At 47.9% G+C, this 25340-nt stretch overlaps 1 protein-coding gene across 6 annotated transcripts; it reads right to left on the bottom strand.

The window, feature by feature from the left end:
- Nucleotides 1-8437: 8437 nt before the first annotated feature.
- rps6kc1 (ribosomal protein S6 kinase polypeptide 1) lies at nucleotides 8438-25310 on the bottom strand. Of its 6 annotated transcripts, none has more exons than XM_076168009.1 (16): nucleotides 25123-25310; nucleotides 24159-24194; nucleotides 23526-23646; nucleotides 23321-23436; nucleotides 23143-23236; nucleotides 22996-23049; nucleotides 22469-22897; nucleotides 22051-22181; nucleotides 21826-21924; nucleotides 20239-20286; nucleotides 19442-19574; nucleotides 16801-18459; nucleotides 16114-16203; nucleotides 11319-11401; nucleotides 9544-9692; nucleotides 8438-9278 (listed from the first exon to the last, which is right to left on the bottom strand). In XM_076168009.1, the coding sequence occupies exons 1-16, from the start codon at nucleotides 25222-25224 to the stop codon at nucleotides 9134-9136; spliced, it is 3489 nt and encodes a 1162-aa protein (XP_076024124.1). In that variant the 5' UTR covers nucleotides 25225-25310; the 3' UTR covers nucleotides 8438-9133. The 6 variants fall into 6 exon arrangements, with proteins under 6 accessions (XP_076024124.1, XP_076024128.1, XP_076024125.1 ...); XM_076168013.1 differs by having other exon boundaries at nucleotides 9544-9639; XM_076168010.1 differs by having other exon boundaries at nucleotides 22057-22181.
- Between the last annotated feature and the right edge of the window lie 30 nt (nucleotides 25311-25340).

Raw genomic sequence — 25340 nt, 5'->3', positions numbered from 1 at the left:
CACGTGATTTTCCCCTTTCAAAATAAAACAGCAAAGCTCCTTCGTTAATGTCCAGGATGGAGCACTGTGATTGACCATTAAGAGTAGTAGTTTTGGGAGGGGGTGGTAGGTGAAAAGCAGTGGGTTACATAATTGGTACAAGCGCTTGTGGTGTAAATCCCACGGGGGGTTAAGCTGGGTGGGCTCTAAAAGTAAAACAGTAAAATATGATCTCTGTGAACTTTTACCACATCATTCATTTAACCCCTTTATACCTTTTTAATCGGTTTTAGATAACGTTTAAACAGACATTTCGGGCATCTGTTTACTTCCCAAATCTCTGGAGGTTACGAGCTGATTGTCAACAGCTGGACACAACTGCAGGTGCAGTGATCCAGTGAATTCATTTAAATAACAACACTATATTTTAAAATTAGATTCCGCTGCGTGCCGTTTTCCAAATAAAACACATATTTGTTCAGCGATAAGCACAGCAGCAAATGCTTTCGGCTTTCCGTAATGTGTGTGGGTTTGACGTATTTGGAATGAAGTTACTCTGTTACAATGATGTGAAAATAGTCTCTGTTATGCACAGCTTTGAGAAAGCCTTTAACAAAGAATGAGCCACTATATCTTGCCCTGAATTATTCTTCTCTAAGCTGCTTACAACCCAGTTGTGGTCTGATACAGAGATGAAATCTTGGAGAGGCGTGTCTTTGGACCCAGGAAGCGGCGCCCACTGATTGGAGAATAGAGCTCTTGGATGGAAGATGTGCTCTGGGGGTATCACACACACCCCAAAAGATGGTGGGACACAATGAGAAATCACAGCTCTTTCACTTCCCGTCCATCTGCCCGCCATGGAGCGTGCTCAGTGTGTGCCACTTGGCTTAAATCTGTCCCATCAGCCACCACAAAAGCCCCCCGATCCAATCACAGGGATCAGACCTGGGCCAAGACCATGAGACGGGGAGCCAAGGAGCCAACCAGAATCAACAGCCCATTCTCCCAAGATCACACACACACACAGTCAGTCACAGAAAGAGAGAGAGCGAGGGGGATGCAAGGAAACATAGAAAGGATACAGATAGATGAAAGAATGGAACATATTAATGTGGAGAGAAATGTGAGGAATATTCAGTGCAGATTTACCTCCAACGAAACCTCCAGGGAGGGAAGAAGAAATGAGAGGAAAAGTTACCAAGCGATGAACCATTACAGCCGCTACTCTGTGTTTTAAAGGCCAGAAGATCAGGGTGGAAAGATTAGAGAGATATACTTTCCTCAAACATACATTCTCTCTCTCTTTTCTCTCTCTCTCTCTCTTTTCTCTCTCTCTCTCTCTCTCTCTCTCTCTCTCTCTCTCTCTCCCTCTCTCTGTGTTAATAGTGTGAGAGCGGGTCATCAGTAGCAGTGCATTAGAATAATGGAAATAGATGGCACAGACCTACGGATGGCAACACAAGCCATCTTCCCTATTTGCATGGCTGTGTGCTCTGGGACAATTATGTCATTATCACAGACCACTCTCTCTCTCTCTCTCTCTCTCTCTCTCTCTCTCTCTCTCTCTCTCTCTCTCTCTGTGAGTGTGTGTGTGCGTTTGTGTGCTGGGTGACAGGTGGGCATACGAAGCCACTTAGCGCCAAAGAAATCCTGAAATTACTCACTTAAATGATATGTCTCTCTCTATCTTACTGCAGCGCCACGTCTCCTTTTTAATCACTCGGGTTTAATTCAAAATGTCAAAACCTGCGACTTCATTTTCACTACTGGGAGTTTATTTATCATTTTGTTAATTTCACTGCATAAAGTTCAGTTCCTAAGCAGAAACTAAAGCTTTTGTCAAACTCGAACCTTTACAATGAAGAGGAGGATGTTTCAATCTCTGTCTTCCGCCCGTCACCTCCTGACCCAGCTGAGCTATATGAGGATCCAGACACACACACACAACCTCCATTTCTCCAAAATCTGCTCATGAAAATTACCGGAAAGGCACAAAAATAATAGTTGAAACCACCATGAATGACAGCGTCTTCCCTCCTTCCTCCGGTTCCTCCTCCGCATGTGAAAATGAGGGTGGGTTTCCGAGGGGACGAGACCCTGTCGGGGGGCGGGGGGTAACCGGGGACTAAAGAAAACAGGGCAAAAGCACAGACCAGGATGACCTCTGACCTAAACAAGTGTCCTCTGCCTCCGCTGTACACGGCTGACACTTCCTGTACTCATTAAGACGAGGGAAGAGGAGGCCACCTGCTGACCTCACGTCGTCACCTCTCACTGAAAACCCGCCATGTGTTTGTGTAAGTGTCTGTCTTGCTCTGTTCCGTCCCTGCTTAGATTTGATCCCACTAAAATAAGTAATAAGCCATTGAAATCGCCGCCAATTCAACTCAAAGGTAATTTCCACAGCGCTTTCAAAGCAGCGCCCAGAAAACACACAAAGTACATGTTTTTATGGGGGCGGGAGGATCACAACACTGCCTAAATTTGAAAAAATTAGTATTGACAGACAAATCTGAGCAGTTACAAACATGGACAACAAGAGGCCATTAAATCCATCAGCGGAGTCTTCAGGCTGTTTCGGTATCATCAGAGATGTTGGACAACATGCATTTATCTCACTAGCAGCAGGCATTGTGGAGGAAAGGTGCGAGGTCTTTTTTTCCCCCGTGAAACCTCTTAGCGTCCCATAATCAGGAGTGATAATGTGTCTCATTCTATGCTAATGTGTGTGTTTTACAGCAATCAGGTGACAGGTGATGATAGCGCGCGCTGAGAGATGTTCTGCCGCGTGCGCGTGCGGCAGTGTGTGTGCGAGCGCGCAAGTGTGGACGCAAGGCACCATTAGTGACTTCCCAGGTCCTCTTCAGGAATACAATGGGCGGTGAAATTGCTTTAATGGAAAAAGGCTAATGTGAGACGCACACACACGCACGCACACACACAGACGTAGGCATACACATGCGCACCCGCGAACACACACCGCCTTAGCAAAACACTCAAGCTGGTAAGAGGTAGAAAAAGGGAGGATATTATCACTTACACTTGAAAAAAATAGAGATGGAGGAGAGAGAATAGACAGAGTAGAGAATTGGCTCTGCTCTCCTTCCACTTACTTCTGCGCTTCCACCCACCAGAGTCAGTTTGGCGAACCAGAGGCGCCAATTCTCCCATTCTCAAGTTCAGATATAGAGGATGACTTGTTTCCAACTCCTCTACCTTCCTCAACTGTGGCAACAGCTGATAATTAGGTGTCAGCACAGAATTAGCCAAAAATGTGCTATGTCACTGCGTTTATGTATACTCAATACTATGATTATCTGTCCATACTGCGATGCAAGTGTCGACGTATGCAATGAAAAGCAACATTGGCAAACGGCTAGCAGGTATTTCCGTCCAAATGATGAATTAATAAGCAATAGGTAGGCCATGTTATCAAGTTTCCAGTTCATTTAAGTCCAACCTAAGACACTGACATTGTTTTGCGTAAGTTGCAAACATTTGAAACACCAAGTAGAAAGATAAAAGTTACGCTACTATTTTCCCAGAGTCATTCTGAGGCGATGACACGCAAGCTAGCTAAAAGCTCAGAAGTTGCAAATAACCAAAAAATACTGTGATTTACACAAAAGAAAAACAATGTCAGTGACCTAGTTTGGATGTAAATAATCTGATAATTGTGAAATTTCCAACATTCACCCTCCAGGTTGTCCATTATCAACTCCCATGACAGGCATTTAGCACGCTAGATGCTGCTTTTTTCTTATTATTATTATTCTTTGTTGCTGTACAGGCAATGTACAGGTAGCCTAGCACAACTGTTTTAACAGGAACAACGGCTTTCTACTATTGAAAATGCTCCATGAAAGTAGCTTTGCCCATCAATCCATAATTGTTATTCTGAGAGCAGCTAAGATACTTTGAATGAATTTGTTGATGTTTTTCCTGTGGCTTTGTAACTAAGAGCCATCCTGTTTTGCAACAAAGCAGAACACGATTCAATCACATAAAAATTATTGATTAGGGCCAATTACTAGTGGAAGGACACTACAGCTGCTCGGGGCTTCATGGTCTGTAAACACCGGTGAAGACAAATGACGAGCATTAGCATAACTTAAGTAAACAGCTCATGCTCCTTTTTTCTTTGAGGGGTTCTGACAGGTACATACACACACAGACACACACACTGCTCGGTAAGACAGGGCACGTCCCTCTCTTGCTTCTAAATGCTCTCGCCTGTGCCCTGCTCAAGGCTGGCGAGGCCTGCAGCATCTGTTTGACTGCAGGCCATGCCATAAGGTGCCAGGACTCCAAGGATCCTCTACGCTCCCACAAGAACCCCGAACCTCGCCCCCCCGCCACTAACTCCACACTTCACCCCTCGCTCTCAGATGTTGATCTCTCCCCCATCTTACATACACACACACACATTGCCTTCATTACCAATCATGAGGTCCGGCTCACTCTGTGCCCTCCGCTCACCTCCGTTCAGACCTGGCTCTGATTTCTGCCTCTTTCACCTGTCACTCATCACTTTAGTCCTACAGCTTCTTCCCGTCCCCGACGCGTGTCTCCCTTAGCCGGCATATCAAAGACATGTTACCACCTGGTCCCTCCTTCCCCTCAACTTTTTATGCCGTTAGATTTGTGATTTGTGTCATCTTCTGTTTGAATCTGTCGCCCCTTTTAACCAGCGTTTCCCTCTTTAAACCTCCTCCTTTCCTTTTTTTCTGTCTCCCCTGGAGGGAGAGCGATATGTCGTCTGGCTGTAACTTAGATGTGTGTGTATGTGTGTGTGTCACAACAGAATGAGTCTCAGTGCCAGGAAGACTTGCCCCTCCGAGGAACAGACAGATTAGTGGCTAGATTCTGGCTCCCAGCGCGGCATTCAAGCTGCATTCCCAGGAAGTTCCTCTGAACAGGCATCACATTCCCCTCCAGGTCGCCCGCGGCAACCCCACAACCCCAATCACAAGAAGAGGAGAAAGTGATCTGATGGCACTCTCTCGCTCCCTCTATGTCTCTCTCCATTTCTCTGTTTTCCTTCTCTGCCATTTCTTAATGGGGCCCTGAGCTCTGTGCAGCAATGATAGGATGTGTGCGTGTGTGTGTATCCGTGTGTGTGTGTGTCATTTAGAGGAGGCCCCTTCAGCGGCTCTTCCGGCTACTATGGATGGAGAGGGTGAGAGAGAGGAAGAGGAAAGGAGGATAAAGGAAAGAGGAGGCCAGGGAGAAGATGCAGTCTGGGGGAGGGGGGGGCAAGGGGGGTGTCAGGAATGTGGTGGTGGTCTCATGACAGAGAGGGTCTGTGGCTGACAAGCGGCGTGGAGCCACAGAAGGTGTGTGTGGCCGAGCGTAAGGAAGCCGTTTAGACAGCACGGGCCCGTTGAGATGACCGCCGAGCTAATGCTATGTTAGTGAGCCGCTAACGGCGTGCCTGGGCCCGGGCCTGCCGCCCTTCCACATACATCAGAATGGCACCGCGACGCAAACGAAAGGAGACATCTCAGGTCTGGAGGGTGGGGGGGTGTTTTTTTGGGGGCTGAGGGGGGGCGAGGGGGGTGGCAGGGTGACCACCAGTGACACGTCTTTAGACACCAGTCCGGACTCCTTTACCGTCTGAGCCTCCCGCATTGTGACTCACGCACAGAGACGCGATTATATAAAGAGAGCCAATGAAGGTGATGTAGAACACACACACACACACACACACACAGTGCTCAGAGCAGGAATATAACTGACACTTCAAGTCGAGGTAACTGGAGGACATTTTGTGCCGCAAGACACCTTGGGTAATTTGACTTGAAGTGCATTCAGCCACCTCCCAAGGTTATCAGCCATTTTGTCTACTCTCTCTCTGGCCATCATCCATTAGTTTCCTCTATTGGTCACAACTAATATTATTTTAGTTTACATACAATAAAATAAATGTCTTTTTGTAAACAACGTATACAACTTTTAGCCTGGTTCACTTGACCTCACTGACCTACGGTATCCACATACTATATATACGTAAGTAACAACATCACAACATTAAAGTGAAGCATAAATGTAGGTTTATGGATATTGTCTTTAGGAGTAAAGGGAGATATCAACATTCAGTAATTCAGTAATTTAATTTAATTAATGGTATATAATTTGAGAAAATGCCCTTGTGAAGCCTTTAACATGTTTAGCATTTTTACAGTGCTGTTCACCTGTACCGTATTAACCGCCGACCATATATTATGCATGCGCGTGTGTGCGTGTGGGGTGAAAGGGTAATGAAGAGGCAATGTGTCTCTTCATAATGACATCATGGCTCTGACAGAGGCTGGAGAAGACGCCTGAGGTCTTAGAGCAGAACTCTTCAGCTACAGTGTGTGCGTGTGTGTGTGTGTCTCTTCCCTGGGCTATAGGGGTCCTCCTGGGCTTTGTGAGTGAAAGTCAAACCGGCAAAGACAAAAAACAAAACTTGACCACCAGCAATATGAAGCAGAGGGCACGCCATTTGGCTGGTGGGTGCCCGTGCGTTGAAGAGACGGGCGCGAGGGGCTGAGGGGAGGTGTGTGTGAGGAGAGAGAGAGGGAGAGGAAGAGGAAGGGAGGGAGAGAAAGGGGGTAGCAGGGGGGGATCAGAGGGTCAATTCAGCCTGCGGGCCCGGGTGACACTTTTGGGGGGCTCAGGATGAGAGGCCCTGTGTTGCATCATGGGAGTCCTTGGCACGTCCTCTTCATCTTGCCTCTCTGCTGCCTCTGTGGGCTTTTGTTCACTCGCAAACACGAGGAAGCACACGCAACTTTGGATAGCCCGATTCTGATAGTGAACCACTTCACACACGATTCTGGTTTTATATTCTTTATTTGTTATCGGACAGTGTGGGATTCAAATAGATCGCTAATGGTTTTACAAAACTACACGACTTCAGCAGCTCGAGGAGAAATCCTTTGTGTCTGAGCGGAACGAGTCGGGAATGATTCTGAGGCTATTTGTGAAGGCATTAAAAGAACATCTCACATCTCACACCGGGTAAGATTGACAGGTTTTCTTCTACGGGCTGAAGCGAACCTTTGCCCCGAGTGTGTGTGTAATGAGAGAAGAGTCTTATGGCGAGTCATAATCAGCCCAGACTCTTGACCCTGTGGCAACGAGGCCCACACAGGGGAACGCTGCTAACAGCTCCCCTGACCTGCACCTGTCGACGTGTATGAGGTAATTGTGTGTGTGAGTGTGTGTGATTTCCTACCTCCTTTTTATCTCCTGTTAAAAATGGTATTCTTTTTGTTTTTTCTATAATAATAAAGACTCTGCTGTCTTTGACCTCTTACTGCTTCTTGCTAAATATTACACAAACAAATAAAGAAATTCAGCAAAACAGATTTCTATTTTTTTTTATTTCAGATGTCAAATTTGACTAAACAATTATTATTAAATTTTACAATAAATTTCCATTGGTGACAGTAATTTGCTTTCTTCATCAATCCTGGTCAGACAGACTGTAGCCTTAAAACACATGTGGACACACACACACACACACACACACACACACACACACACACACACACACACACACACACACACACACACACACACACACACACACACACACACACACACACACACACACACACACACACACACACACACACACACACACACACACACTCTCTCTCTATCTACCAGTACCCACACTTCAGAGGCATCGCTGCGTGTCCTCGTCCAGTCACGTTTTATTGTTTTCCAAAGTGCTCCGACGGACCAATATAGAGATACACCACACGGATGACAGTGAGCATCCAATAGAAACCAGGGGAAAAAAAGACTGATCCCAGTGTGTGTGTGTGTGTGTGTGTCAGAGGAGGAGAGAGGGTTATTCGCTGGGCTACACCTCTTGTAATTTATCTGTCAGTGTATTTTACTATAGTGCAGTGGAGTACAGCTGAATGAAGCCTCTACAGTGGAGTGATTATGTGTATATAATGTGAGGAAAAAAAATTATATTTAAATAAACCCTCCCACAACTCTGGGGTTCTGTTCGATTAAATATAGGAAATGAGGCGATAGAGGGCGTGCGTGTATCCGTGGGAATGTTTAGCAAATAATTCAAACAAATGCGTTACAAACTGTGCCTGTCCTAACAAAACGTGTTACACAATGAGACCAAACACAAAGATTTTGATTCATGAGGCGATAAAACGATTGGCAGTTGGGAACAGGCGTGGGGGCTCGCGTTCCTGTTGCAGGTATTATTTTACAGGACATCAATTATTTATTATTTGCTCGATTCTTTCCCCCCGGTGGTATTAAATATATTACATAAGTCACTTAACATGCACAGAAAGCAGTGTTGATAAAAACACATCTGATATTCCCAAAAAATAATCCGGAAAAAAAAGGGCTGGTTTTGTAAAGATTCGGTTCAACCCCTTGCTAGTCTCTCTAAACAGCACTATCACACACACACACACACAACTCCGCTACACCATTTCTGTTCAACTGGCTCCATTCCCATTCCAAGCCTCAATCACGTCACATGACCAAACACAACACAAACAGTTTGTTCATTCACTCTGCATAGTGTCCAATCAAAAAAAAAAAAAAAGGGTGGAGGGGGTTGGTGGTTGAGAACAGAACAGTTTCACGTGGTCGTTATAAATGAGATGATGCTGTATCTGTTTCTCCGTCGGAGCAAACGAAACCCCAGACAGAATCAAATGAACACTCCGCTTCCCCCTCGGTTCAATCAGTTTAATCTCAAAGGGTTTTCGGTTGGCAGCACCGCGAGCCGACCTGTGAGGAATGATGCGATGCGAGCGTTAGTGGTGAGTGTATTGCACGTAGAAGGAATTAAGAAAATGCAACTTAAGTCCGAGTATCTCAGGTTGTGTCTTGCTGCGTCAAAAGCAACACGCCTGTAGTGGATCATAGCTCAACACGCAAACTTTCTGTATAAATTATTGCACCGCGCGCGTTGTCGAGTCTTCCCTAAAAAAAGAAGAAGTAAAAGAGGATAAAGTAACACTGCTGCTTGGCATAGTCCAAATGAGACGTGTTGTGTTGTGTCGTGACCAGGAGGCCGCAAACGCAATAATAGCAGATGAGTGATGCATAATCAGTTGCGCGCCAGTGTGCTCATATCTGCTGTCCGCTTAAGGGGCGGGGGAAAAAAGTGAATTTAGGAACAGTCGGTTTCCCCCGCCGCGGTGTAAGTACGTCGTCTACTTAGGCCAGTCCACTCTGGCGAAAAAAGGGTGGGACTTGATGTCTTCCACTCCGGCAACGCCCGCCCCCAGTCTCTCCACGGCGTTATACTGCAGGAGCTGCATGTGTGGGGAGACAAAAAGGTCCAAGCAGTCACAAAGACAAATATACTACAAGGGTTAGGGTCAAAGCGTGTGTTTATACAGGAAATAGGTCATATTTTTGCAATTAGGCATTTTAGGGGAATTTTTTAAAAAGGTCCAAACCATACTGAAGCAATAAAAGAATGCATTGTTTATTCTGCTATCAATTAGTGAGATCAAAAGTTAGTTAAATCGTAAAATGAGGAAATGATGAAATTCTACGAGACGACTAGATGCTCACCTGCTCCAACAGAGACCTGGCCTCCTCCGACACGCACTCGGGGACGTTGAGAGCCGTGTGGCGACTGATACCTGCTGGATGGCACCGGAGCAGAGACTGTGGAGCAGGGGGGAAAGGAGGGGTGGGAAGAGGAGAGGAGAGACAGATTCCTATCGGTGAATAACAAAAGACGACCTGACAGACTGGATAGCAGGCGGGGGGGGGACAGATGCAGGGAGACGCCTGTGGTGCCTCGTGTACACGGGCGGCGAGAAGAGCGCACCGGGGGCTGCACAAACAGAGGAGGAGACCAGGAGGGTGACGAGCACCTGAAACAACACTGATCACACACCAAGCATAACAGCGTGATTTCATCACTGTTACTCTTTCTCCGAGCTGCTGGGAAACTACTGGGAAACAAACGTGTTTAACTGACGTGTTGTTCCTCCTTTCATGCAGAGAACGTTTACACATTTCAGCGACAGTGACAACAAAGGACGGTTATCCAGGTTAGGCCGACAAGAGATCAAGGAATGGTGATAAACCGTCAAGTCGGTGATCAAGAAATTATCCCACGTACATAAGAGTTCAAATTCATCAAATGAGAGCAATGGCAGAAACTACTGACAGTAATAACGGTATGACAAATGTAAATTACTACTGCAGAAGGGTGATTAACATGTGAATGGAGTAAACTATTGGTGTGTTTGCTCAGAGGGACCCTGCGTGTGTTTTTCCATCATTTGGTCGGTTGCCTCTCGCTCTCACTCTCTCCCCCCCCCTCTCTCTCTCTCTCTCTCTCTCTCTCTCTCTCTCTCTCTGATACGTGCTGGGGTTTGATCTGGCTGCCTTCCTAGCCGCAGTCAAGACAGCTCCAGGCAAGATCTTATCCTGCAAGGATCAGGAGGCCCTACGTGTGCTGGGTGTGTGTATCCCTGCCAGCGCTGTACCCAGACATAATCATCAAAGGAGACATCTGTGGGACCGAGTGAGTTTTTTTCCAGGTGAGTGTTCAACACGGTCGTATGTGCACAAGAACCGGACTGATGTTTGGGCAATTGAAGGAAACCGCTGCTGGCTGATATGGAAATATGCCCACTGGCATCAGTTACAATTTATTCAAATTTAATAGACAATGAAACATTGAGGAGATGCTCTGCACCTGCACTGTGTCTTTGTGGACAATACTGTGTGTGTGTGTGTGTTTGCCCTTCAAGACAGCAGGACGGTATAATTAGGATGGGAAAGAGTTTGCTTGTGTGTGAATCCATTCTCTCCCAACAACAAAAGGATGGAGACACTCCCCCCAAGCCTGTTGAAAGACCGGGGTCCTCTCCACCAGCCCCGGCTCCTGGACGTGGTCACAGCAGAGTTGAAGCATCTTGAGAGGCGACCCGGTCATCACCTTCCGTTCCGATCCGAGGTCGGGATCCTCCAAGCCCACTGCTGCTCCAGGAGCCAGGAAACAGGGCCCGGGGAGAGCTGACCCCCTGGCCCAGCAGATGGAGCTCAGGCTGGGGGGAGAAAGTCACATCGACACCCCTGGCACTCCCCGAGAACCCAGAGTAGGAGGCAGCAGCCAAGACGCACCTCAAACACACACACACGCACACACACGCACACACGCACACACTCACAACAACAAACTGCGCCGACACAGACACAAACAGAATCGCATCAAACCTGGCACAACTATAAAAAGAGTGTGTGAGAGTGGAAAGCCAAGAAAACCCACAGACATCCCACAACACCTTCACACCAAAGACAACATTTAGTTTCTACTTTTTTTGACTCACCGTGCCGGTCAGGAGCTCAAACAGGATGGCACCCAAACTCCACCAATCACAAGCGGCTGACTCCTCACTTATTCCTCCCACCTCTGGAACAAAGAGAAGAAGAAGAACTCATCATCTAGCCAGGAGGGGAAGGAGATCGGTCACGTGCGGGAGAAGAATTCTGCCAAAATCCACTTATGAAAATTGGAAAACTTGTGTGTGTATGTATCTACAAATCCTCTTTAGGAGAAGGAAGTGTTGGAATCGTGACTCCGTCCTGTCGTTTCAAACACTGACACCTCCAATTACCTAATATTTCATTCCACTGATAAACAATTAAGAACGAGCGCAAAAAACCTGGACAAAGTCACACACACACGCGCGCACGCCCCACGCGCACAAAGACACACACACACTCATACATGCAAGTGTGTGTCTCATAAAAGGGTGATTTGCATAATAAAAAAGCAGTTAAATTGAGGAAACCGTCTGTGCTGCAACTTCACACCATCTGCATGACCTGACCTCAAACACACACACACACACACTCATTCACACAGACAGAACACACACACACACACACCAAGAAATATAAGCCGCTTTAGGAAAAATGCTATAAAATGTTATTTTATTCTTCCCCTTTAACATAAAAAATGATTGAGATCACAGAATTACCAGATAATTGTTTTGGTTTTGTTTAATTTAAAGGTGCTTAATAAATACAAAAGTTTGAGTGTGGAAAGTACAAATCCTCTCTAGGTGAATGATTCATGAAAATAATGTTCACTAACAAGTGTTCAAGCTGTCCATCCAGTGTCAAGCCACTGGCAGCGCTCAGATGTACAACCAGTCTGAAGTCCAGCTGGAAGGCCCCTGGGACTGTGTGTGTGTGTGTGTGTGTGTGTGTGTGTGTGTGTGTGTGTGTGTGTGTGTGTGTGTGTGTGTGTGTGTGTGTGTGTGTGTGTGTGTGTGTGTGTGTGTGTGTGTGTGTGTAGATGTAGAATACAAGGCTCATGCTCATTTTCTCCAGTCACATGTGTGTCTGCTTGCATATGTGCATGTTAGCTCCACTGGGTACCAGATGGCCTCTTGTGCGATTCAGCTTGTCTGGGCTCTGCTGTCTCCAGAGGGGGGCCTGGTCACCCACAGGGCCGGGGACCCAGGGTCACGTCTCCGTGTGCCCAGAGACCGGGCTCCTCAGCTGGGGGAGCGCGAGAGACAAAGACCCCCTCTTCTCCTGGAGGCTGCTGGGAACTCCGGGGGCCCGTGCAGCTCTCTTGCAACCAAGGTTAGAGAGGGGTATGATACTGCTTGCACATTTGCACACACACGCAAACCACACACACACTCCCGCACACACACAGCCAACTGAGCAACCAGTCTTCAGGGCTCCCCAGGACCACTGTTTTGACAGCCAAGGAGAGGAGATCGTCATTGAACGGACTAGTGATACCTGCGCAGTTATGAGCTGGAGGGGAGATACATGGACACACACACAGACACACACACACATACACGCGTCTCAGAGCAAGGTCGATTGTCATCACAATGGATTAATGTCTAAGGAGCTGCAGGGAGAGTACAGTGGAGCTGGCTACACTTACCGCTCTGTCAGAGCGAGGCAGGGAGGAAGGGAGACGGGGAGAAAGGGAGAAAGAGGATGGGAATGCGGGAATTAGCTGCATCCACAGGCCATGGGTCACTCAAAACACATATGTGCATGAGAACGCATGGAATAAGGATGAAACTTGACTGGGACATTTGCATTTGTGTCTTGACAAGGAGAGGCATTCAGTCGACTTGTGAGAAATGTGGGAAAACAAGAGACGCTGCTGAGGTGAGACACAGCAGCACAACAATACAGTTTCAACCTCCTGACCTCCTCTTCTTCCTTTTCCCTCAACAGTGCAGTTCCCTCCTGCATTGTATCTTAATCACACTACATCTCCTCTCTCTTGGGGACCATAAGGAACTTTCTCTCTTCTCCTCTTCGACCGACTTCCCTAATCTCTAACCGACGGTCATTGTTGAAAGAGGAAGTCACGTTAATGCAGGTAGGAAGTAAGGAGGGATCAGTATTCGATGTTCCAAGACTGCCGATTGTGTTTCTTCTAAGTTGGAGCAGGACACAGATAGCGTGATGGAAATTCTTCACAAAATAAAACCAAAACAAGAACCAATAAGTGACAACTTTGTAACGGTTGTTCGTTTAAAAACTGAGTTAAGTCACGGCAGGATTTGTTCCTTGACACAACAATGAGGAGATGTTCTGCATAAAATGGGGAACTGGCGTGTTATCTTCCATTTTATCACGCAGCTGTCGACTGGAAGAACAGGTAAGTGGAGAAAAAAACTCACCAAAACAAACAAACAAAAAAAAGAAGAGCATCATAACGAGGTCCTCGGTTCCAGACTTGTAAACTCACAAGGGAAGAATTCAGAGTTTCCCTTTTCTTGCACTTTGAGGGCAATCAGTGTTGCCTTTGCTTCCCCCTCAAGAGAACAATGAACAATCCCTGCTCTACTTGTCACTCAACCGCTATTTTTTTTAATATATAAAAAAAAAAAACGCACAAGCCGAGCGTTCATCAATGCTGGCGACACGGTGAGAAAGTAAATAAGCAGTAGTGCAAATTAAACAAATCAATACACTGTGTTTTTCCAAGTCCACTCCCGTGTTTTTCAGGCGTGAATGTGGTTTAAAAACATGTTTCTCTCCTTACACACACACACACACACACACACACACAGGATCACAGCAGGCCCCCTGCTAGGTTTCTGGCAAACAGTCATAAATCTGTCATCAGGAATGAAGCCATCGCTGGAGCTGACCCCGTCTGGATAAACAGCAATACATAACAAGGGCAGGAGAGACACACGCTCGCTAACCTCTGTGTGTGTGCGTGTGTGAGCGAGCGGGTGTGTGCGTTCGCTTGAGCACAATGTATGGATCTGTAGGTTTTACACGCGAGTGAGCAAAGCCCATCCTTTTGTGGTCTAACGAAAGAGAAAAGAGAGAAAGTTTCTGGCAGATGAGTCTAATAAGAAGTGTTTCTGTTCAATAATAGCACAAGATACCACCTATTGGTTGGTAACGTGTATTACACCAGTGCGCACAGGCGGGAGAGTTAATCAACATGAACGAGCCGCACCTGGGTCGAGGTCCAGGTGCACTTCAGGCCAACATTTAGCCCTTTTATTATGACGAATAGTTTCTTATACCAATTCTATTTCAAATGTGAACAGAAAAGGAGAAGAAGTCACAAAACAATCAATAGAATATTAAATAATTGCGTTTAATCATTAAAAGTTGTTTTGCATAATTCTGCCATTTGTAAAATATGTTATATGAGGACTGGAACAGTTTGCTTGTCCTCACTCTCACTCCCCCGTCTGTAACAATGACACGTTCGCACTGAACACGGTGGACTTGAGTGTCAGATTTGTCTCGGCTTAGCGTTTACATTTTAAGCTCCATTATGCTCCCCGGCTCCTTGTGTTGCGCGGCGCTTGCTGTGTCTTTAGGGTCATTTTACTGCAGGGCTGTGAACATATGCCTCTATGTGCTTCTATTTCCATTAGCAGGCTTTTAAAACACATTGTCGCAAGGGGGAATATAAAAAAAAATACACACTTTGGATATTATAAAGAGTATTTGTTGCTTTCAGAGTTATTACAACAGTAGCATACATTATGGGTACAAGGAGGATTTAAATCTAAAGTGACCTCCGAGCTTGAGAGAGAGGATGAATATGAGAGAATACTTTAATATAAGTGCGTGGGAGAGTGAACGGGTGTGTGGGTCATCGTGTCCACCTCAGAATATTTTCTGGATTCTCTACAATTCTAGTTTTGCATCTACGGCACAGATACAATTATAATACATTGCTGATGAATATGCAAGCCTCTGTGTGTGAATGTGAATTAGAAAGGAATGAGGAAGAAATTGGATTTAAAAAAAAACAACAAATGCAAAATAAAATAAATGAGTATCTCTGTGCTCTCTGTATCACACACACACACACACACACACACACACACACACACACACACACACATACACACATACACACATACACACAGTGAAGTGCTAAGTAGGGCCTTGGTGCTGTAGTCTAGCAGCAGTTTGTTTTAGGCAGCTTTTAAACAGCATGCCAGAGCTGCCACAAGCCTGCTGGGGGCAACACACAGGGTCACGGCTACACTGTCTCACAGTGGCACGGGTGTACCCTCTACAGGACAACTAGGGAACTACAACCACGACCAGCTCTTTAGGTGTGCTACTGCGAGGGTAAAAACCCTTTATCCTATATATTATCGGATAAAATGTTGTAAAAAGAGGCAGTCCTCAGTTCTGCGCAGTAAAAGTGATACTTTCTTAAAGAATGGAATAAAGTTTGCGTTCAGATCTCTGTCTAGTCACTCACAAGCATTCAATAGTCCAATAGTTTCTCCTTACTATGATAAAGGCAAAATGCAGTTAAGCCGCTTATATGCACAGATTCACTCAAAAGAGTCTGATTAAGACGTTATCGTACTTGAATAAATTGATTTCCAAGCATGTAATCTAAGTCTGTTACTCAGAGCTCAGCTTACTTTGATTTGTGCCGGTTTGAATCGCATTACAGCGTTTCAAAGTCAGTTTACTGCCTTAATCGCAGTATAATTGAAGTTTTAGTAAAGTAAATCTACTGATTGTGCAAATTTGTGAATACTTGGACCGGTACCGCACCTCAGAGTGTGAGTTAATCTTACACACACCTCCATACTAGCAAGGACTATAAAGGCTCGGACCGTGTTTGTGCACAACTCTCACCTGGTGCGCAGTACATGTTGGCGATGGCATCTTTGTCACAGGAGTCCTCCACGTCGCTCCAGCTGCAGAAGTACGTGAGCCGAACATGACCTGAACAGGGCGATAAGAGAGGAGTACAGATGTTACAAAAGCATTCTAGATGGGGCGCGACAATCAAACAACATTCGTCTAACTCGCTGCTTTCGACTTTAACCCTCGACAAAATTGTCCCTTCGACTACTCACCTCTCGAGCACTTCCTTCCTCTGCTCCTTTCTGCCTCTCTACATCCCTCTGTGAGCTTTTTCAAGCACGCAGCCCCGGCGATTACTCCTGTTTAGAGGCTACCCGTTAACGCTATCATTAGAACTAATGGTGTCATTAGGTAGCTGTGGCCATTAGCCCGGGCTAGCCAGACTGATGCACCACACTACGCCGTTGATGGGCCCTTTAGAACAATAATTACCACCAGGGAGACGAAAACAGCCACTCAGCTAATTAGATGCTTGTTGGAAACGAGGTGGAGAGAGAGTTGACTGTTGGGATGACAAACCAAGAAGTTGAGGTTGCGTCAGTGACCTCCTGGAGAATTGGATCGTAACCCGCAAGTATTGCATTCTCTCCGTCCGCGCCCGTCAACATCGTGTATAAACTGAGCCCAACCTTTTGTTATCACTGCTCAAAAATTGGTAATTGGGGTGTCACTAACCTTGGTGGTCCAGCAAGATGTTGTTGGGGTTCAGGTCTCGACAGATGATTCCCTCCTGGTGCAGTGAATCCAGGGCCGTCACCATCTCGGCGGCCCAGCGGCACACGAACTCCTCGGGGATGCGAGCTTGGGACGCAGCCAAGGACAGTTTGTCGAGCTCCGCAAACAGCCGCGATACTTCTTTATCAAATTCGCTGCCACCTGTGTTACTAATACCTCCTGATGATTTGCCATCAAGGCCTAATGAAGTCTGAGGCGCCGCGCGGGCATCGGTCCCATTTGTGGCGAGGTCGGATCCTGCGTTAATGCCGGCGGGGGCTGCTTCAAAGCCCTGGTTTACTCTCGTACTGGGCTTTAGTGTCTCACTGAGCGAGTCGGTACCTGGAATGTCTGCGTCAAGATGGAGGAGGTTGTTATTTTGGCATGTAGTATCAACCGCCGCTCTATTAGCAGCCTTGTGTTCAAATGTGAAGCTGCCGTCGTCCAGCGGTGAGGTTAAGGCTGAGGAAGACGCAGCAGTGTCATTGTGAGCTGCAGAGGCTGTACAAAAAGGTAAAAGATCCTGATGTGGTGGTGGCTGCTGCTGCTGCTGCTGCTCCTCCTCTTCCTCAGGCTGGCTGTGAAGTTGTAAGACATCGGGCTGGGCGCACTTCTGAGGAGACGCCGTGACCTCCAGGCCCAGACACACTCCGGACGTCTCCAGTTCCTCTAGTGACGAGTTCGCCGCCCCGCCCCCCGCAGGTAGGTTGACCAAAAGGTCTGGCGGTTGACCCTCGTCCTCCACCGCCGCGTCTTTGAATGAGATGACCGGCACCGACTCGTTGGAACCTTTATCGCTGCAGTCCAGGCCCCAAAACTCGGCGCAGTGGCCCTTGACCTCCCGCGCCAGCTCGGGCACTTCCTCAGAGGCACAGAACATACCTGGCTTGAGAGAGGGGTGTGGCTCCCCGGGGTCGAGGCAGGTTACCTCACTCGCGCTGTCTTTGCTGTCGATACGAAAAAACTCCATTGGCGTGAGCTTGGATTGGTCCAAAGACAGGGGAGCGGCGGGGGAGGGCAAGGGACTGAAGACTTCGTTGTGCTCCAGCCCTTCGCTGTGGCACTGTTCATGGTCGTGGCTTTGGCCGTTTTTGTCAGACGTCTCTGTAAAAAAGCTGAGTTCCTGAGAGCTGATGGGCGAGGAGAGGCTGTCGTTGCTAAGCAGCGAGCGGGTGCGCGAGGACGTGGTGGTCGTGGCGTTGGGCACGTCGAGCGACAGCATGTCCTGCTCGCTCTTGTCCTCCTGCTCCTCTAGTGCGTCTGGTTCCACCTTCTCCTGTTCGTACTCGTTGCAAAGCGTCAGATAGCTGTTAGTGCACTCTTCCTCAGACGCGGTCCCCGAGTCTGATTTGGACCCAAACAGCGCCAGGAACTTGGAAGGTAGACCGCCGCCTTTTTGAGGCGGGACGACGGCTTTCTTCTGCCGCCGTGAGAGGGAATCGGAACCGGAGATGACGCGCTCGGACCCGGAACTGGCCGAGTCGACGCCCGGCTGGTGTCCGGCGTGCTGCGGGGAGTGTACGGCTGCTGTGTGGCTCTTCTGGATGAACGGGATGTCAAAGCTGTCGTCTGGGCTGGAATGACGCAGGAACTTCCCAATGTGTGACCACAGCTTCCCACCTGAGGAGGAAGAAGGAAAATGAGTAGGTAATGACGAAACTAGCTGGAATAGGAGAGAAAAACATGAAGGATATAGTCTCATAGTTTGGCTAGAGGAGGGGTGCGCGCGTAGACACACACACACACACACACACACACACACACACACACACACACACACACACACACACACACACACACACACACACACACACACACACACACACACACACACACACACACACACACACACACACACACACACACACGCGCTTCGGAGCCATTGGAAGTCAGCATCTGTTGTGTGTGATGAGAATGGATAGGGGAGTTTGCCGTGATGATAATGATAGCAGGGGCAGCTCGATGGCTTCCAAAGTAAAACCATCCACATGTTTGTGTCCAATGTCACACAGGTCACTGCCTCCCCCGTCGTCTGCCTGACTGCCTGCACTTCCCGCCTGTCTGTCCCCACCAAACCCATCTGCTGATTCCAAGTACGACTGCCCGTCACCCCCTCCCCCCCCTCCCCTCGCCCGCTCACATAACTTGGGATGTATTCGTGCTACAACAGGAAGTCTCTACAATCAAATTAGCTTGATGACATCGTGTCCCGTGTGATATTCGGTGCCGTCCGGTGATATCAGCGCGTGTTGGTTTGCCGGGGTGTATGCCAGATTGAATAGGTTACGGGGCATTAAAAAAGTGCGCCTTCGGCGTTCGTTGTACACACCACGTCAACCTCGACACACACACACCTCCTACACACACGAATACACATCTCTGAATGAGCGGGATGTAAGGAGGCCCAGGTGTTGGCTTAGGTAATGAAGCACGGCGCCACCTGGTATTCAGAATAATGACCTGTGACACACACCCATCTCTATCAAACATCTGTCCGCAGAAATAGCGTAGACGGGCGGTAGAGGAGGGGGGGGGTTAAGGGAGGGAAAATGTAGTTTGAGTGACAAAGCAGGAGAGATGAAACTACGATAAAGGTACGTACCCTCGGCGTACTGCAGCAGGAGGAACACCGTGTCGTCCGACATGATGGACTTCTTCAGCTGCACCATGTTGGGCACCGAGTGAGGCACCACGGTCCTCTTCGTCCTCCCGCAGTCGCTGCTCTTTCTCAGACCCTGAAGGGGGAAGTGGGAGGGGAGAGGAGAGGTGAGAAGGCGAGTTATTAAAAAAAAAAGGGAGCGCGGGCACCGGGACGGTCGAGATTGGAGGACGAGAGGGGAAACTGAAAATTAGCCCAAATATGGAGGGCACCAGCCAAAAACAGAGAGAGAGAGAGAGAGGTGAGTGTTTTAGGGTTGTGTGAAGATCAAGGTGGGAAAATGAGGAAAGGGGGGGGGAGAGGAATGAGGGGGGGTGCACGGCAAAGGAGAAACCTCCCATTATCCCGTATGGAGGTGCCAGCCGTGCCCCGGCGCCGGCCCAAAGTCACTGGATTCATCAAGCCACATACGGCGCGTGACTTTAAAAAAAATGAAAAAACAGGGGCCGTGCAAAAATTCATCACCGCCGCCACGTTAAGTTCACATTGCGAGTGTGTGTGTGTGCACGCTGAGTGTTGTGTGTGTATGTGTGTAGTCATCTGTGCCTGCGCTGTGCGTTGGCATCTGGCACACGTCTCGCGCCCGAGAGCAGAGGAGCTGACAGGGACAGGCCCATTAGAATCAATTACACTGGTTACACACAGGGGCTTCTGGCACACTTCACACACTTACAGTCACAGGACAACCAGGATTTTGGAGGGACACATACACACATACACACGGTGCACGCTGGACTTACTTTGAGGATGAACGTCTCTTGTGTTCTCTTGTCCATGACCAAAAGAACCTGTGATAGAAGAGAGTCATTAATTGGGTGTGTGAGCGGGACACGCGGTCAGAGATGATGTACTGGCCGTGTCCTCCCGAGCCGTGTTTCTCAACGACGAGGTCAGGGCTCGCACGAGGGCCGGGAAAAGATAAATGTCGCCCCCCAAATTATATTACGGAAAATTGGCGCTAAGACAACGGGGCCCTGTTGTTCAGGTGAGCCTCAAACGGGGCGACAGTGGCTAAAATGGAACGTGCAGGTTAGCCCGGGGAAACGTCTGTTAGGTTGGTCAAGTCTACAAAGTCGGGAAGGAAATAAACTACAGAACAAATCAAACGTAAAGTGGTGAGAGAATGAAACAAATACAATTCAAACTCTACCGCTTCTCCTCAGCTCCCTGCACCTCATTTCTTCCTCCTTCTCTTCCTGATATCTTATTCATCTCTCTGACATGTTCACTGCTCCTCCTTCTCCCCCCCCCCCCGTGCTCCCCAGGGAGAGCTTGAGCATATGTGCATGACCCTGTGTGTGTGTGTGTGTGTGTGAGTGTGTGTGTGTTCCGTGGTTGCATTCTCTCCATGTGACCCTGGCTGGGACCAAACAGGTGCAGGCTAAATGGATATGAATGGAGCTGTGAGTAAACAGAGTGGCGGTGCTAGCCAGGGCGCTAATATAATTAAGACACAAACATCAGGGAAAGGGTGGGGGGGTGGGGGGGATGGGCAGAGGAGTGGGGGGGGGGACAGGAGGGTGAGAAGCTCTCTCCATCTGTCCCCTCTGTCCCCATTAAAAGTGAGAGGAGGGAAGGAAGAGGAGAAAGACGAGGAAAAGCCGCGACTTTTTAACAGAAAGCTAGTCTCCGCGCGTACGTTTACGCGATTGCTTTCAGGACATATTGTGGCTTTTGCACAAACCTCTGCAGGGGGGGGAACACGTGTTCGCATTGTGTCAACATTATCCTTAGGGTTTTGTGTTTGTGTGTGTAGGTTTGCGCATCATTGGTTCGATGTTTTGCGCCCGCTCGCCGAGTCGCTTGCCAAGTCATTTCATGGCTGAGTGGTGAAGTTGCTTCGGTGGCAGCTGGTTTGGAGGACCGGCAACCTAAACTGACCTTGTGCTACTCATAACTGATGCTAAACATATACGCGCCCCGGTCCTTATCGCGCCATCCCCTCGGAAATCTATTATGTTTTATGGCCTCAGATAAAAAGAGATGGTTGAAGAAGGGCACAAGGAGGAGAGAGCACTTTGTCATCCAGCTACAATCTACAGAAAGCTACTAGAACTACTAAATAACAACAAATACAACGCTATAAGTTTGGATTTTCCTTTTACTTCCTCCTATGTTATCATTCATGTACGTGTTACCATTATTATGTCAATTTTACTTTTTGGAAATGTGGAAGATGTCAGCAAAACTTGAAACAAAGGAGATTTGGAGTTTTGCTGAATCAGCATTTTATACAGCTTAGAGCTTTTCTGTTTGATGTTTTGCATTTTCCCTCTCATATAAGTTTTCATTTCCCACTGTAACACTGTGAGAAGCAGTACACTGACCTTATCTATGACCCCCAACACCCGGTAAGCTCTCAGCTCTTCAAAAGGACTCTGTTGGCTCCCCCTGCTGGTAGGAGGGCAGCACTGCATCCCCATCGCCTAGGATGAAAAACCGACATTCAAACATCTTCAATAAATACTTACTTAGTATTAACAAAGAAAGCAATTAGATCAGACCGAGGTTCTGAAAATCCATAAGTCAAGCTTAACAGAAACCTTACTCACACTCACCACGGTTTGTGTTGACCCTTGACCCATGTTTCTCCACAGATTCTCACTGGATATCTGTTCAGCGCGCATCAGATACTCTGCAGTTTTCTTCTTCACTGCTTCTCGCCGCGTGGGACTGGGTTCACCTGAAATTTCAGAGGGCAGACGTTTAATTCAAGTAAACTGGGCTGTGACCTAACTGGATCTTAATTGGCCGGCAAAGGGTCACGAACGAATGAAACAGAGTTGGTGGGTCTTTCTTCTTGACCTGGCCTCATTAATGTGCCCCTCCCTCTCCCTCTTCCTCCCTCTGAGTGCCAAAATTATCCATTTACATGTTTGAATGAACCTCCAGATGCTTCGCCCTCGGTGCCACTTCAGTAAACACCCCTGATCTAACGGAGACCTCGCCCGCCACTCATTCCTAACTGACCTTGCACCCCTTGCAGCAGCAGGTCCACTCCACTGCGGTAATAGGAAAAAGCTGCCTGGTAGTCCTCCTCCCTCTCCTTCTGTACGGCCAAGCAGATGAGCTCGCTGGCTTTGTCTAGGTAATCTGGCTTGGCGTCCTTGTGGTTGCCGCCGCCGGCTTTCTTCAGAGTACCGGAGAAGAGCGGCGTCCGGCCAGGCCACCCGACCTCCGGGTTAGGGGCTGAGGATCCGGGGGCAGGGACGCGGGCGGGGGACGGGCTGCGGCGTTCGTGACGGGAGGTCAGGAGAGGGCTGCAACTGCTGCTAATGTTGGCGGCTCCCCCATGTGGCCGGTTTGGGGAGGTGCGGCCTGAGGCCATGCCATTGTCCAACTCAGCTAAGGAGTCTGTGTCCACCGCCAGGGAGGTCAGGTCACTATCACTGGACGGACCTGAGGATTGAGAGTGTGTTATCAGTTGGTCTGTGTACCGCATACTACAATTTAAAAAGATACAAGTGAGATTACAGCACAGGAAACACACACTCTACCTCCATAATCAGATGTTATGGTTAAATCCTCCGCACCACTGATGTCTCTTTGTACTGAAAAAGACACGCACACACCTCTGAGCACTTCTGAATTAACAGGAAGATCATCATTTGTAGAGGAAGATTGATTTTGGAGTGTGACATTACCATCCGAGCTGCAGTCTGACAAACTGTCTGCCAGGAAATCCGAAAAGGGCTCAGCTGGTCCGATGAGCTCAGAGCCGTCGTGGACCTCACCTCCCTGGAACCCAGTCAAAAAAGGTCAATCACTGTCTGAGTGTGTGTAAATACACTCACAGAATGTTGTAGATGTGTGTGTGTGTACCTTGAAGAAGTCTTGGATGTGCTGACTGCTGTAAAGAGCGGGAATATTAGCGGAGAATTGCAGCAGATCCTCCGAGCACTGCCTCCTTTCCTCAATCACCGAGTCATCAAAACGACCTACACACACACATACAGGAGTCACATGAATCAAAATCCAGCGTTCAATAACGTCCTGTAACAAATCATGATCCAGTTCACTTCCTTACCGAAGACTTTGGCTTTAGCGAAGGGAGGGAACAGCTCAGACTGGCTACACAGGCTCTTGTGCAGCTGCCAGAGGTTTTGATGAAGCTTACGGAAGTCGCTGTATCTCTTCCACACTGTTATCTACAAACAGAGATGGACGTAGAAGAGGAGAGAGACGGTATCAAGTGTCAAGAGCACATATCTTTCTTGCTTTTAACGTATATATCACAAACACAGATCTAATAACAATCCACAATACATACATACACACATGTATACCTACACACCACGGTCAGTTAATTCCTTCCTCTATTTGTGAAAAGGCTCACGGTGAGATCGTAGAACCAGAGCTCCTCGCAAGCACGACAGTCTCGCTACAATCGAGGTGTGTGTCTGTTTCAATGCAAAACTCTTTCTCTCTCACCCTCTCTCTCTTCCTCTGACACACAGGCACAGTAATTGACATCATGCCTGTTGCATTAGCATTGGGTTCTGGCCAGCCTGCATTCCTAAGTGTGTGTCACATGTAACATAACATCCACATGAGGCGAGGAACTACGTATTCTAAAATACGGCTGAGCAGTCGACAATGATCTTGGAACGGTAAATGGCACAAACTTTGTAAAGAAACACAGATCGTCGGCGTGTCTTACCTCCTGCACATCTTCTGGGTTCTTCCTGGAGATGATCTGTGTGGAAGGAGGAGACGAGAGCTCAAGCTGATGCAAGGGACTCCTACTTAAATGTCTCCTATCAGACTGGACACCGTTAAGAGAGTTGCCACTTCTTCCTCAGGGGAATTTCTTGTGGGGCGAGGACATAGCTGTGTGTGTGTGTGTGTGTGACAATGAGCGCATTATATGAGGCAACGGAGTGGAGCAGTGAGTGTGAGAACGAGATATCGCCGCCACACGTATGGAGAGAGGAGAGAAGGGAGAAGAGCAAATCTTGGCTTATTCGTGTCTGAAATGATCAAACACTGGTGCCTGGTGCTCTCACAGTCAGTCGGGTGTGTGTAGGTGCGCTGAGCCCTCTGTACTGCGTGCGTGTGTGTGTGTGTGTGCGTATGTGTGTGTGTGTGTGTGTGTGTGTGTGTGTGTGTAAGAGTTTTTGTTGCATCATTAAAATATTTCCTCTTGAGTTTCAGAATAGTCTCCAAGATTATGAATGAAATCATTTTCCAGAGTTGTAGGGCAGACCTGAGAGCCTTAGTTAGTAGTAGAGTATATACACATGGGAGTGTGTGTGTGTGTGTGTGTGTGTGTGTGTGTGTGTGAGAAAGAGAAAGAGAAAGAGAAAGAGAAAGAGAAAGAGAGAGAGACACACACACAAACTCCTCTGTCAAATCAGTTCATGTTGGCTAATGTTAGCGAGAGGGTGACCCCAAACAATAACATCCAAATGTCGGTATTTTAAAACACACAAACAGAGAATTGATAAACATTACAGTTCAACAACACTGCGTTGTTCCTCGCAGCAGCCGGCCAACGTCCACCAAGCGCTCACACTTCTTACACCATGTTTACATCATTCTAGCTCGGGTGTTAGCATAGTTTGAGCTAAGCGGCTAACAACAACACTTAGCATTAGCCTGTCTGTCACCCTCCGTCCACTTACCCTCGCGGTGACTTTGTACACCGTGTAGCCTTTCTGGTGCTTCTTAGGGTCCGTGACTGTATAAAACCGAGCGAGTTCTCCTCTGTCACGCTGCGATATCATCCTGATAGTGACATTTCCACAACAACTAGCCGGCTAGCCGCTCACATTCATTCCCTGACAGTGCACTGACAGGCAGAGAAACAATAGAGGCGCGCCCCCTGGTGGACAGCATGCGA

This window comes from Genypterus blacodes, unplaced genomic scaffold (assembly GCF_046128005.1).
Source record: "Genypterus blacodes isolate CSIRO-AG114 ecotype Tasmania unplaced genomic scaffold, CSIRO-AGI_Gbla_v1 ptg000185l_1, whole genome shotgun sequence".
Classification (NCBI taxonomy): domain Eukaryota; kingdom Metazoa; phylum Chordata; class Actinopteri; order Ophidiiformes; family Ophidiidae; genus Genypterus; species Genypterus blacodes.
The sequence above is the reverse complement of the archived record's forward strand: the minus strand, read 5'-3'. Positions and strand labels throughout refer to the sequence as shown.

Excerpts from the sequence above, each read along its gene's own strand:
- rps6kc1 (XM_076168009.1), bottom strand. The coding sequence starts at position 25,224 with ATGATATCGCAGCGTGACAGAGGAGAACTCGCTCGGTTTTATACAGTC. Across the intron at positions 23,437-23,525 it reads CGCTAAAGCCAAAGTCTTCG|GTCGTTTTGATGACTCGGTG; the intron begins GTAAGGAAGTGA and ends GTGTGTGTGTAG. Across the intron at positions 20,287-21,825 it reads TGTTGGGGGTCATAGATAAG|GTTCTTTTGGTCATGGACAA; the intron begins GTCAGTGTACTG and ends CTTCTATCACAG.